Below are 13,510 nucleotides of genomic sequence, written 5' to 3'. Positions count from 1 at the left end.
CCAGATGTAGAATGAAGTCTCAATAAATAGGCCTTTTTTATTTTTCAGAGACAGGGTCTCACTCTGTTGCCCAGATTGGAATGCAGTGGTACCGCCATAGCTCACTGCAGCCTCAACCTCCTGGCCTCAAGCAATCCTCCTGCCTTTGCCTCTCAAAGTGCTAGGATTATAGGTGTGAGCCACTTGCGCTGGGCCTAGTTCTTTACGCAACAAATATTTACAAAGAACCTAGTGTAAGCCGAACACCCTACCAGCTGCTGGGGATACTATGGTGAGCAGAACCAGACATGTTCCCTGCCCTCATGCAGCTTCCAGTCTAGAGAGGAAGACTGACATTAATTTGTAACCACTGAAGTAATGGCCAATTAACAGGTACAAAAAGGGCTATGGGGGCTGAGAATGTATATACTTGAGAGATTTGGTGATTCTGAGAAATCAGGAATGCCATCTTCAAAACCCTGCTCAAAAGCCTGACCTAACTCCTCCCAACTGGAAGTGAGCCTATTGGCTTGTAAATTCTCAGCAGGATGCATGCATCCTGCAATTGACACTTAGCTTACTGTATTGTGTCTAGTATTTTCACCAGTGGTGTACACATCCTGTCTCCTTTGCCAGATTGTAAACTATCCGGAATTGCAGATCCAAGATGGCCGACTAGCAGCAGCTCAGGATTGCAGCTCCCAGTGAAGGTGAAGGGAGTGAGTGGATGCCAGACTTTCAGACGAATTTTTGTTGCCTAGGGACCAGTAGATTCCCAGCGAAGGAGCCCCATAGGTCGCCAGTGGGACTCTTTTGGCCGACACAGCTGTTTTGACAGCGTCTTGGCGCGGTGGTTCTCAGTGCAGAGTATGCAGGACTGGGTGCCCTTTTAGTTGGCATTTGGAGCTCTGGGAAGGCGAGGTCACCCATTCAGCTGATTGAAAGGCGGACTGAGGCCAGGAGCCAGACCGGGAGATTCCCGGGCAGAGAAGCACACGAATCTCAGCGCCGCTGTTTCAGCCGGCGCAGTCACCACAGGGGAAACTACATAGATCCAAGAGCCTTTTCGGTGGGCAACTGGGGCACCTGGGAGAGAATCAACTGTTCAATTAGGAAAAGAAAAAAAGGGGGCTCCGAGGCAGGGAGCCAGGTGATCGGGCTCGGCTGGTCCTACCCCCACAAAAAAACAGCAATTGGAAACATCGATGGTTGAGAGTTTCACAGCAAGCACAGCTGAACCCAGGAAGGTCCAGCTATGTGGGGGAGGGGCGTCCTCCGAAGGAAAACAAAGAAACAAAAATAACATCACCACCAACAAGCTGGACGTCCACTCAGAGACCCAATCTGAAAGTCAGCAATTACAAAGACGACAGGTGGATAAATCCACAAAGACGCCAGAATGCCTCTCCTCCTTCAGGGAATCGCAGCTCCTCATCAGCAAGGGAACAAGGCCTGATGGAGAATGAGTGTGATGAATTGTCAGAATCAGGCTTCAGAAGGTGGATAATAAGAAACTTCTGAGAGCTAAAAGAACATGTTCTAACTCAATGCAAAGAAACTAAGAACCTTGAAAAAAGATTTGACGAAATGCTAATGAGAATAGACAATTTAGAGAGGAATATAATTGAATTAATGGAGCTGAAAAACACAATACAAGAACTTCGTGAAGTTTGCACAAGTTTTAGCAGTCGAATTGATCAAGCAGAAGAAAGGATGTCAGAGGTCAAAGACCAACTCAATGAAATAAAACGAGAAGAAAAGATTACAGAAAAAAGGATAAAAAGGAATGAGCAAAGTCTCCAAGAAATATGGGACTATGTGAAAAGACCTAATCTACGTTTGATAGGTGTACCTGAATGTGACGAAGAGAATGAATCCAAGATGGAAAATGTTCTTCAGGATATTATTCAGGAAAACTTTCCCAACCTGGCAAGGCAGGACAATATTCAACTCCAGGTAATACAGAGAACACCACAAAGGTATTCCTCAAGAAGAGCAACCTCAAGGCACATAATTGTCAGATTCACCAGGGTTGAAATGAAGGAGAAAATGCTAAAGGCAGCCAGAGAGAAAGGTCAGGTTACCCACAAAGGGAAGCCTATCAGACTCACAGCAGATCTCTCAGCAGAAACCCTACAAGCCAGAAGAGAGTGGGGGCCAATATTCAACATCCTTAAAGAAAAGAACTTTCAACCCAGAATTTCATATACAGCCAAACTAAGCTTCAGAAGTAAAGGAAAAATAAAATCTTTTGTGAACAAGCAAGTACTCAGAGATTTCATCACCACCAGGCCTGCTTTACAGGAGCTTCTAAAAGAAGAACTACACATAGAAAGGAACAACCAGTATCAGCCATTCCAAAAATATACCAAAAGGTAAAGAGTATCAGTATAATGAAGAATCTACATCAACTAATGGGCAAAACAGCCAGCTAGCATCAAATGGCAGTATTAAACTCACATATATTATTATTAATCCTAAATTTAAATCAACTAAATGCCCCAATCAAAAGACATAGACCGACAAATTGGATAAAAAGCCAAAACCCACTGGTATGCTGCGTCCAGGCCCATCTCACATGCAAGGATACACAAAGACTCAAAACAAAGGGACAGAGGAAGATTTACTAACCAAACGGAGAGCAAAAAAAATAAATAAAATAAAAAGCAGGAATTGTAATTCTTGCCTCTGATAAAATAGATTTTAAAGCAACAAAGATCAAAAGAGGCAAAGAAGGACATTACATAACGGTAAAAGGATCAATGCAACAAGAAGAGCTAACGATCCTAAATATATACACACCCAATACAGGAGCACCCAGATACATAAGGCAAGTTCTTAATGACTTATAAAGAGACTTAGATTCCCACACAATAATAGTGGAAGAGTTTAACATCACATGGTCAATATTAGACAGATCAACGAGGCAGAAAATTAACAAGGATATCCAGGACTTGAACTCAGACCCGGAACAAGTAAACTTAATAAACATTTATAGAACTCTCTACCCCAAACCCACAAAACATACATTCTTATCAGTACCACATTACACCTACTTTAAAAGTGACTACGTAATTGGAAGTAAATCACTCCTCAGTAATCGCATAGCATTTCACAGGTTTAAATGAAATATTGGTTGGCTGCTTGTTTGTTATTTTCCTCCCTGATTCCTTCCTGTCTCCATTGTTAAGCACAACTATTGGCATAAAAGAGGTTTTCAATACCCATTTTTAGACTGCATGCTAGCCTGGGCAATAAAGCAAGACTCCTGTTTTCTCTCCCTCTTTCTCTTCCCCTTTCTTTCTTTCTTTCTTTCATTCTTTGTTTCCTTTCTGTCTTTCTTTCTTTCTTTTTTTCTCTCTCTTTTTCTCTCTCTTTAAAAAAAAAAAGAAAGAAAGAAAAGAAATCTCTGCTGAGCAATAACAGCAACCAGAAAGGAGAAGAAGAGGACAAGATGCTAAAAATAAAAACAGATACATCAGGAAAAACAGTCAATTAAGAAATTTTTAAACACTAGAAATGTCAAAGGGTATTTAATAATCTGCATTAAAGATTTGCAAATCACTAAATAGTGTACAGTTATTAGTACTACAGTTATAGTAGCTACAAATCTTCAAGTTATAATTAAATGGAACGAAAAAACAGTTCTCTGTAGGCAGAGTAGGCCATCTACATCTTTGGGTGCTTCACAGTATCTGTTAAAAGTCGATTATTTTAATGAATGGGTGAAATTAGCTTCCTGAAAGCTGCCACAATTTAACAGGACTCGAAGCTTAATTTATGCTTTTTGCAAGCCAAGTTCTCATTGATTTCCAAGTCATTTGTCAGAACATAAGAGGTGGTATGTAGGGAAACAATAATTTGGCTCCTGAGAAATTGTATAATATCCATACCTCATAGGGTATAATGCCCCTCCACTCCTGCTGAAAAATGCCAGACCTGAGTTTGACCCACCTATTATTTAGGGATACACAGACAAGAAAAAATGAGACTAGTAGAATTCTGTCTGCCAAATCTTCAATCTCTAAATTTTACAATTAGAATCTCAATTTGTAATCTAGAGAAAAAAATAATCCAGTACCAGAAAAAAAAAAAAAAAAAAAACCTCTGTGTGCTGGAATATTCATGCCTCTTAGGCTGCTGATGTAGGAAGGGAAAAATATCTTTTCCTTTAACCATTTGAAATTCAGAGCTGAAGCCTCTATAAAAAAAGATTAACCAGAGAAAAACATACTTATTTATTTAAATAAGTTCTACGTCACACAAGGGCCATCATTAGGAAGCGAAGATCAGAAGAAACAGTTAAACTTGAGTGTTTTTAGTAGTAGATTTGAGGAAGAATGGAGAGAGACTTGGAGAAATATGATCAGGCAAAAAGAGTGTTAGATCTTGTTGAAAAATGTGCGCTTTGAACAAAGAGACCTTCTAAACAGGCTTTGTGTGAACAACATGGCTGTTTATTCACCTGGGTGCAGGTGGGCTAAGGCCGAAAAGGGCATTAGCAAAGGGCAGTGGGATAGGAGTTGGTTTTATAGGTTTGCGTAGTTTTTTTGCGGGGCAGGGGTGTTGCTGAGTAAGTTCAGTTATAGTGGTTGGGAGTTAGGGGCAAGGAATATACATGACCACAAGTTCAGTTACAGTGGCAGGGTTGGGTGAGAGGTATTTACATTATCATAAGCAGTTAAAATGGCAGGGTTGGGTGAGGGGCTTGTCGGGGAAGCTCTGTTGGGCGAATGCAGGCAGGGATAGGAGACATTAGCCGAGGCAAGCAGGACTTTAGACTTTCAGGCTCCAGGCTTGCATATGGAGACCTGACAAACCGAGGAAAACTTAGCAAGGCCCATTTGTTCAGATTCTCCTCTGCATCCCTGTGTCTTGGGAGACAGGGAGCCGCCTTTCCTCTGTGGATATAGGAAGAGCACCTCTCACATGAAGGTCCTATGATGTGTTTTAGAGGAAGGCAAGCAAAGATTTTATTACCTGCTTCTGGGGAGAGAGGAGGCAGAGGAAGGTCAGAGTAATCTTTCCACTTAAAATTTGCCATTTTCTCAAATTCCTTCAGCTTAAAAAATCCAGTTTGGCAAGATGCCGTATTTTGGGGTAGCAGGTCCTGAACCCCATCACTGATTATCAAATCTGACCCTGCAGTTAACCCTGTAAATCAACTCAGATAAGCAATTTCAACCATAGAAAATTGACCAGGAGAGTAAGCTCCACTTTAACTCTGGGAAAGCATTTTTATATTTTAATGTTAAAAGCTGCCCTCTTGTCTATATGTGCTTTTAATTGGTATTAATAACTATAATTATTGTTGACATTAATAATGGCTATAACAAATATAAAAGCCAAAAGAATCAAACGAAGCGTTTTGCTATTAAAGTTCTTAAGTATTTTATTTAAATTCATTTTATTTTGGTATCTTTGAATTTTTTAAAAACATCCTGGTGCCAAAAGGTGGCAAGATTCATAAATGCAAACAAACGTATAAACAAACAACTCAGGCACTCTTAAATAATCTGTAAAATAGAAATAATCCACCTGTATAGGAAAAAATTATCAAATCAGCATTTACAATGTGGGCCAATAAAAGAAAGGGTTTTCATACTTGATCCTGTTTTTGGTTCCTCAAAATTAAAATGTTGGCTCCGTTCTGTGCTGTATAATGACAGATTTTTTAAAAACAGAGAGAGTAGGAATTCTCTTGCTGTTTCCATGGGTTTCATCAGCTTGTTTTCCATGACTCATAATGGCTTCTTGCAAAAACTCTTGTTCCCTTGATCTCATGGGTCAAATGAATGCTCTTGAGCTAGTTTTCACCAACCAGCCAGCATTCCTCCTCCTTTCCAACTGCGCATCCTCAGCTGGACCCAAACATTTTCCAGTCTACTCATTCACAGAATAAAATTATGAGTATTCTTCCAAATGGCTCAATCCAAATTGCCCAGGGATATTCTAAAGATTTAATAAAAACAAGAAAATATTATTCACACAAAAATTTTGTTAAGTGTTACTCGAATTAGAATTGGTAGAAAACAGTTTGAAAACCATTTATTAAAACTATGCCTCATAAGACAACCAACAAACATCCTCAAGTCTCTGAGTCAGGGTTCTTTCTGATTTTTTGTGTTATGCCATGGCGCCCCCCGTTACATCGCTAAGAAAACAATGTGCTCAGTGATAAACTTCTCAGCCCAGGACCAAGAAAAGCTAGGGTCTCCTCTAACCTCTGCTGCTACAGTATGTTTGGTGTATTTTCTATATCTATCAAATGAAAGTGTAAGTGTTCATGCAAGTTTCTTTCATTTATAACATTCCATGGTTCTAGCACAGAGACATAGAAATTGGGATTTATTCATTCACTCAACAAACCCTGACTGAACATCTAAATGCTAGGCATCCTGTCCTCTGGAGGTGGAGTGTCTCTATTGTGCTCCCCTAGTCCTTCCCATGTGAATTCCTCTATCATGTTACTTGACAGTCTTTATTGAAATGAGGGACTTTCTAATTTGATTCCTCCACTGACTACATTGTTGTTTTTGCCAATGAGTAGAATTCTCGACATACAGTAGGTGCTCAAAAATCATCTGGTGAATGAACAAAGAGGAACTCTTCAGATGCAAAGATAAGCACCCCAGAATGAAGGACCAGAATGAGAGGTCTCACGTATAATAACGTTCAGTAGTATTTCTCAAGTATAATAATGTTCAGTAATATTTCACTGGCACAATCATATGACTACACTATTTGCTACATAGGAATTTCTGAGCCACAGCAGACCCCGGTTGCACTAAGACCCAAGCACCAAGACGTGCCTCTCTTTAGTCCTGAACACATACAGATCCGTGGCACTTAGTTTCAGTTTGGCATATTGAGCCATCTACCCTGGGTTCCTTTGGGTCCCTCTCCCAATCTGCCCTCCACTTGTTTCCACCCTGCTTGGTGCTGTGGAAAACCAACTTACATAACTGCCTCCACTGGGCTCCAGTGCCCCCTGGCTCTGGTTGGGTTTGGTCAATGGAGATTACTAATGGACTCTCTAGCACATTAGAGGAAGGGAGAAGAGCAAACTTGGGGCTTGTCTGCATAAATGTATGGTATACCTGGGAAATTCTGTTGCATATATATAATGCATAGTGATCAGTGATCCAGGCAGGATATTTAGGGTCTCTGTCACCCAAGCACAATATCCAAGTACAAAAAATGCGAAGATACCAAAATAAAATGAATTATAATAAAGTGAATTACAGTCACCCTACTCGCCTTTCAGACATTTCATTTATTCCTGCTACCTAACTGTACGTTTGTAGCCTTTAATCCATTTCCCTTCATCCTCTCCTCACAACTTACCTTTCCCAGCCTCTGTTCTCTACCTTTCCACTCTACCTCCCTGTGATCATTTGTTTTAGCTCTCACCTACAAGTGGAGAATATGTGATATTTGTCTTTTTGTCCGTGGCTTACTTCACCTGAAATAATGGCCTCCAGTCCCAATCATGTTGCTGCATACGGCATGATTTCATTTTTTACAGCAAATATTTCATTGTGTATATGTACCATGTTGTTTATCCATTCACCTGTTGATGGGCACTTAGGTCGATTCTGTATCTTTGCTATTGTGAATAGTGCTACAATAAACATGTGAGTAGAGGCATCACTTTGCTATATTGATTCATTTTCTTTTTCTTTTCTTTTTTAAGACAGGGTCTCACTTTGCCTCCCAAGCTACTGTGAAGTGACATGAATACAGCTCACTTCAGCCTCAACTTCCCAGGCTCAAGCAATCCTCCTGCCTCAGCCTCTTGAGTAGCTTGGATTTCAGGCACCTGTCACCACTCCTGGCTAATTTTTGTATTTTTTGTAGAGACAGGGCTTCACTATGTTGCCCAGGCTGGTCTGGAACCCCTCAGCTCAAGCAATCTGCCTGCCTCAGCCTCCCAAAGTGCTGGGATTACAGTTGTGAGCCCCCGCACCCAGCCGTAGTTTCTTTTCCTATGGGTAGATACCCAGTAGTGGGATTGCTAAATGGAACAGTAGTTCTATTTTTCGTTTTTTGAGAAATCTCCAGACTGTTTTCTGTAGTGGGTATACTAGTTTACATTCCTACCAACACTGTATGAGTTCCCAAAGTTGGGATCGTTATTTTCTCTTTTCAGGGTGACCCCAGGCTATAGTGTCCCTTGACCAAATATCGCCGCTCCTATCAGACAACCCTCCTCACACATTCTGTGTGTGTGTGTGTGTGTGTGTGTGTGTGTGTGTGTGTGTGTATGTGTGTGTGTGTCTGTGTGTGTGTCTCTGTGTGTGTGTCTGTGTGCAGGCAAACATGTGTGCATGTCTGCCTCTCTCTCTGTTTTTGTCTCTCTGGGTTTCTTTCTCCTTTAGTCTTAAAGACAGTAGCAGGGCCCCCCCATCCCTAGTCTCGGGGTTCTGCATTCTTTCTTTTTGATTTTCCCACACCCTGACTTAATATGCCCTTCATGGCTGGGCACGGTGGCTCACACCTGTAATCCCAGTACTTTGGGAGGCCGAGGCAGGCGGATCACCTGAGGTCGGGAGTTGAAGACCAGCCTGACCAGTATGGAAAAACCCCATCTCTACTAAAAATACAAAAATTAGCCAGGCATGGTGGCACATGCCTGCAATCTCAGATACTCAGGAGGCTGAGGCAGGAGAATCATTTGAACCCAGGAGGTGGAGGTTGCAGTGGGCCAAGATCGTGCCACCGCACTCCAGCCTGGACAAGAGTGAAACTCCGTCTCAAAACAAAATTTTTTAAAATGCCCTTCATTAAACTCTTCTCAAATTATTCAATTTGAGTACAATATCAATTTCCTGATAGGACCTTGACTGATAACCACCCATGTATTCTGAAGAGTAAATGATATGACCAATTATCACAAAGCACAACAATGGGGGGGTGCTAGTTTCCCTCCCCTTCCCTGTTATAATTTTTACACCCCCTACAATGGCTATTCCTAGTGCCTTTAACATCATTGCTACTTAAAAAAAGATTTGATGAATGAATTAAAAACATTTCAACACTTTTGACCATGCTTTTAGACTTAAATACATCGAAATCCATGTACGTTAATTTCGATTATCAGATGTTACATTTAGAGAAGTTTTTATTTCAATAATTGGGGAGCAGGTAGTTTGCTTTACACATCTCATTCTCTATTTTCTCATAGTCTGACTAAATTATGACTCAACTCCAGGAAAAACAGGGCCAAGGGATAAGCTAACATCTCAGGAGCAGTTTAAAAGACTAAGAGATTAGTTTAACAGACTAAGACATCCATCTACTGATCCTTCCTAGATGCTGGAGAAAATAGTGATTTTATTTCATGTCATCTAATTCATGTGAACTGACTTTGCAAATTCATCACTTTCTACCTCCTGCCAGAGAGAAATGGAGTTGGGGATAGACTGTGCCTCCTCGAATCTATCTGTTTTTATAATGAATAAAGTCGAACAAAGCCAAATCATCACTCACCGTGTATATTGATCTTTGTGATGCACTGTGAAAGTAACTTCTAGTTCCGGTATTGGGGGAAGCACTTCCTGGATCTGATTCAAGGGTAGCCTCTGCATGGTCTCTGCTATTTAGGAAGGAGAACTGTTTTAGTCTATATTTAGTAAATAGCAAAAAGAGACAAGCATCTTCAAATGCAGTGAATGTGGTAAGAGAACCAGGCTCTACATCTAGAAAGGATTTTGGCACTTTCCATGCTCATTAAATTTCCTGCCTACCTCTCTAACGCCTTCACCCATTTCTCTCAACTTCTCACCCCATGTCCTAGGCACAAAGACCTGAAGCATACTTAAAGAAGACAATGCAGAGAGCAAATTTAAAGTCCAGTGTCTCATAATCATCTTCTTTGAGAAAAAAACAAAGAAAAAGAAAGTCCTGTGTCAAGTAGCAAGCAAAGAATCTTAGTTTGGAAACTGACTGCAAACATTTTATTCTATCACATTTTGTTGAAATATGTCCCTAAGGAGAATATTAATGATGTCTTTGATCTCAGGGACGATTTTACCAAGAAGCAAAGTTACAAATTATATGAATTCTAATCTGTCTTCCTGCTCATGACTGTGTGACTTTATAAAATTCTTCTAATATCCTCAGCTGACTTCAAGGTGGAAGATGAAACTTTATTTCCTACATCGTGGCATCTCTTTCATTCTCCTGAGATCCATGGTCTTGTTTTTCTAGCTTTTATATTGAGAATTAAATTTTTGTTTCATAGACATCTCTACTTTTGATATGAAGCCCTGAACGCAGGTGACAATGAGGTGTCCTACAATTGAAAGAGAAGTTTGGATGGTTCCTTCTTAAGAAGAGAAACCAGAAAGGGGGATTTAGGTGTATTTGAGAAAACGATGCTTCTTATCCATGAAGATGATCAAACACTGGTACAGAAATACTGTAGAACCTTCTCTGGGAATTTATTTATTTATTTATGTTTTAAGACAGAGGTTGCTCTGTCGCCCAGGTTGGAGTATAATGGCACAATCTTGGCTCACTACAATCCCGCCTCCGGGGTTCAAGTGGTTCTCCTGCCTCAGCCTCCTGAGTAGCTGGGACTACAGGCAATGCGCCACTGCGCTCAGCTAATTTTTTTTGTATTTTTAGTAGAGATGGGTTTTACCATGTTGGCCAGGCTGGTCTCAAACTCCTGACCTCAAACTCCTGATCCGCCTGCCTTGGCCTCCCAAAGTGTTGGATTTACAGGCATGAGCCACTGTGTCCGGCCATGAAGGACATATTAAGCAGAAAAGCACAGCAGAAAAGAAATAAGACACATCACACCCAAGTCAAGAAAGCACCATCAACGTCAGAATCATAAGCCATTGTTCCAGGATCAAGCCCTACCAAATTAAAGCTAAGAAAATTCAGTCTATCTACCTTTTCTTTTTCTTTTCTTCCCCTAACTACTCCCCATCTTATTATTAATGTAATTAGACCTAACTCACCTCAGGTTACTACTTTTGATGCCTGTTTAGTTATGCCTTGTAAAGATTTACATAACCAAAGACAGCTTACTACTTCAGAAAAATATCTCTGTCCCTCTTAGACTTCCTCAGACTAAGAAGACATATTAAGTTCCTATAAAGATACTAGTAATACAAAGAATAGTAGCTGTATTAATTAATAAGAATCAGACTCTCGTCCCTCTAAAACAGTATCTCTGTGTTCTGCTTAGTCTAATGTCCTATAGAACACTAAAAGTTTAAGATAGACTGCTTCCAAGAGTCTTTGTCAGTCTTTATAACCATATACCCATTTCACCAAAAGAATTACTCCTTCTAGCTGTCAATATAATATAATCCTATACAGCTTACTATTGTTATTGCAACATCTAAAAAGTCTTCCCCTTCATTAAGTTGTATTTACCTAAGGCAAACCATAGCAATTAAGACAAAGTATCAAGATGTAAATGCATGACTAGAATAAATATTCCATCCACACTGTAAATAAAAGCGATTGTTATACTTGTGCACACAGTAAGCCAGAAACCCAAATTGTCCCCTTTCCACTCAGATATTCCTCTAATCAACAAAACAAAGACTGCATAGTAGCTCTTTTCAAAATCCTACAGCCTAAGATAATCAACTGTGCCAAACTCTCTCTCTACTATATGCTGTAAGTCAGCCCCCGAAGCCCATCCAGCCTCCATCTTCTAAGACCAATTTTACCTCATGTCTCCAAAAACAAGAAGAAAATTTAGCATTCCTTAAAGACTTAACAAGATGCAGTGAAGTCAAGCACTTCCAAGAGCTGACCCAACAGTCCACCCTTATTCATCCGCAAGCAGATGTACAGTAGTATTGTAGAGAACCTTTACTAGACACTCTGCCAAATAATCAGAGCAGTACTTGTGCGCTAGTTCAATTAGCTATCCTTTTTAGCCTAGCATTTCACCAGCTAGAAAAAAAAAAAAAAACAGCTCTTACTAAAGCCTCCCTTAACTTTCCTCCATCTTATCCAGAGAAGCTTTTTCTTTTAAAGATTCAGGCAGAACAACTGAGCCAAGATATGTTTTAAAAGTTTGAAGAAGAAAACTATGAAGTCAAAGAGGAAACTGTAGAAAGTAAAAAGTTGCTCTTCAAAGTTTCCCTTCCTGTTAAAGAATAATAATAAATGTTAGAAATAATAGTATCTTTTAAAGGCTTTCTTCAAGCTTTCTTGCCTTTGCTAGTAACTCTTTGTTAAGCCCTATCCTATGTAACTGCTAGAAATAAAAGAATAAGTGCATTCTATGTCCTTGTACTTTAATCAAGATATTTGTGCTAGCCGTGCTCACAGGCACGTAGTACATTCTATGTCCTCGAACTTTAACCAAGATATTTATGTTATTATTTTTCTAAGTCCTTTCACAAGCAACTTCCTTTCCCTTCCTTACATAGACTTCCTCTTTTCCTTTTACTCTCCATTGCCTTTACCTATTCAGAAAAGTTTTAAGTTGTTAGCTAGTCAAGTTTAGTTTAGATTGTAAAGTCCAGCTCTCACCAATGGAGATCAGACACAGCAGTAAAGACCCAACACATTAATAATAAATATGCCTGCGTTTCCTTTGTTCATTGTACTCTTGTAGCAAATGGCTGACAAGCAGTACCCTTTCTGCAGCAAGTAAAATTGCCTTGCAAGAAACCTTTTTGTCTGAATGCTAATTTTTCCTTGCAGTACCTACGAACAAGCATTCTGTCTCTAATAGTGATTGACAGACCCTTGGCCTGAAAATCAACAGAGGTAGTTATTTAAAATGCATGTTGCAGATCTATTGGATTAAGAATCTCTCTTCATAGAAGCCTAGAAGCCTGAATTTTTATAGACATCCAAGTTGATTCCAATGCACATTAAAACTTCAGAATGAACTTACCATGCAAATAATTGCTCAGACAATCTTAGATAAAGCATCTTATAATCCACAGTTTGAGATTTGAAATTGTTCTTTTGTCGTTGTTGTTTGTTTTGTTTTGTTTTTGAGACAGAGTCTCGCTGTATTGCCCAGGCTGGAGTGCAGTGGCACCATCTCAGCTCACTACAGCCTCCACCTCCCAGGTTCAAGCAATTCTCCCACCTCAGCCTCCTGAGCAGCTGGGACTACAGGTGTGTACTACCACACCCGGCTAATTTTTGTATTTTTAGTAGAGACGGGGTTTCACCATGTTGGCCAGACTGGTCTCGAACTCCTGGCCTCAAGTGATCTGTCCACCTCAGCCTCCCAAAATGCTAGGATTACAGACTTGGGGGACTGCACCCAGCTGAGATCATTCTTTATAAAGGTTAAGATATTGCTCACACCTGTAATCCCAGCACTTTGGGAGGCCAAGATGGGTGGATCATCTGAAGTCAGGTGTTCAGGACCAATCTGGCCAACATGGTGAAACCCCGTCTCTACTAAAAATACAAAAATTAGGTGTGATGGTGGGCACCTGTAATCTCAGCTACTTGGAGGCTGAGGCAGGAGAACTGCCCGAACCAGGAGGCACAGCCTGGGCAATAACAGTGAGACTCCGTCTCCAAAAAA

General features: G+C 40.3%; 1 protein-coding gene across 7 annotated transcripts in view; it reads right to left on the bottom strand.

The window, feature by feature from the left end:
- Positions 1 to 3,988: 3,988 nt before the first annotated feature.
- Positions 3,989 to 13,510, bottom strand: part of TMEM156 (transmembrane protein 156) — a 54,977-nt gene continuing 45,455 nt past the window's right edge. For 5 of the 7 annotated variants that reach the window (XM_017527266.1, XM_017527270.1, XM_017527268.1 and 2 more), the window contains 2 exons: positions 9,472 to 9,577; positions 3,989 to 5,931 (listed from right to left, as the gene is read on the bottom strand). In XM_017527266.1, coding sequence (XP_017382755.1) covers positions 5,907 to 5,931; positions 9,472 to 9,577 — 131 coding nt within the window. In that variant the 3' untranslated portion in view covers positions 3,989 to 5,906. Of the gene's footprint in view, positions 5,932 to 9,471; positions 9,578 to 13,510 lie in introns of those variants that run through there. The other 2 variants (XM_017527267.1, XR_005200000.1) reach the window with 2 other exon arrangements.

The sequence above is a fragment of the Cebus imitator genome, unplaced genomic scaffold (assembly GCF_001604975.1).
Source record: "Cebus imitator isolate Cc_AM_T3 unplaced genomic scaffold, Cebus_imitator-1.0 Scaffold47, whole genome shotgun sequence".
NCBI classification, from domain to species: domain Eukaryota; kingdom Metazoa; phylum Chordata; class Mammalia; order Primates; family Cebidae; genus Cebus; species Cebus imitator.
The sequence above is the reverse complement of the archived record's forward strand: the minus strand, read 5'-3'. Positions and strand labels throughout refer to the sequence as shown.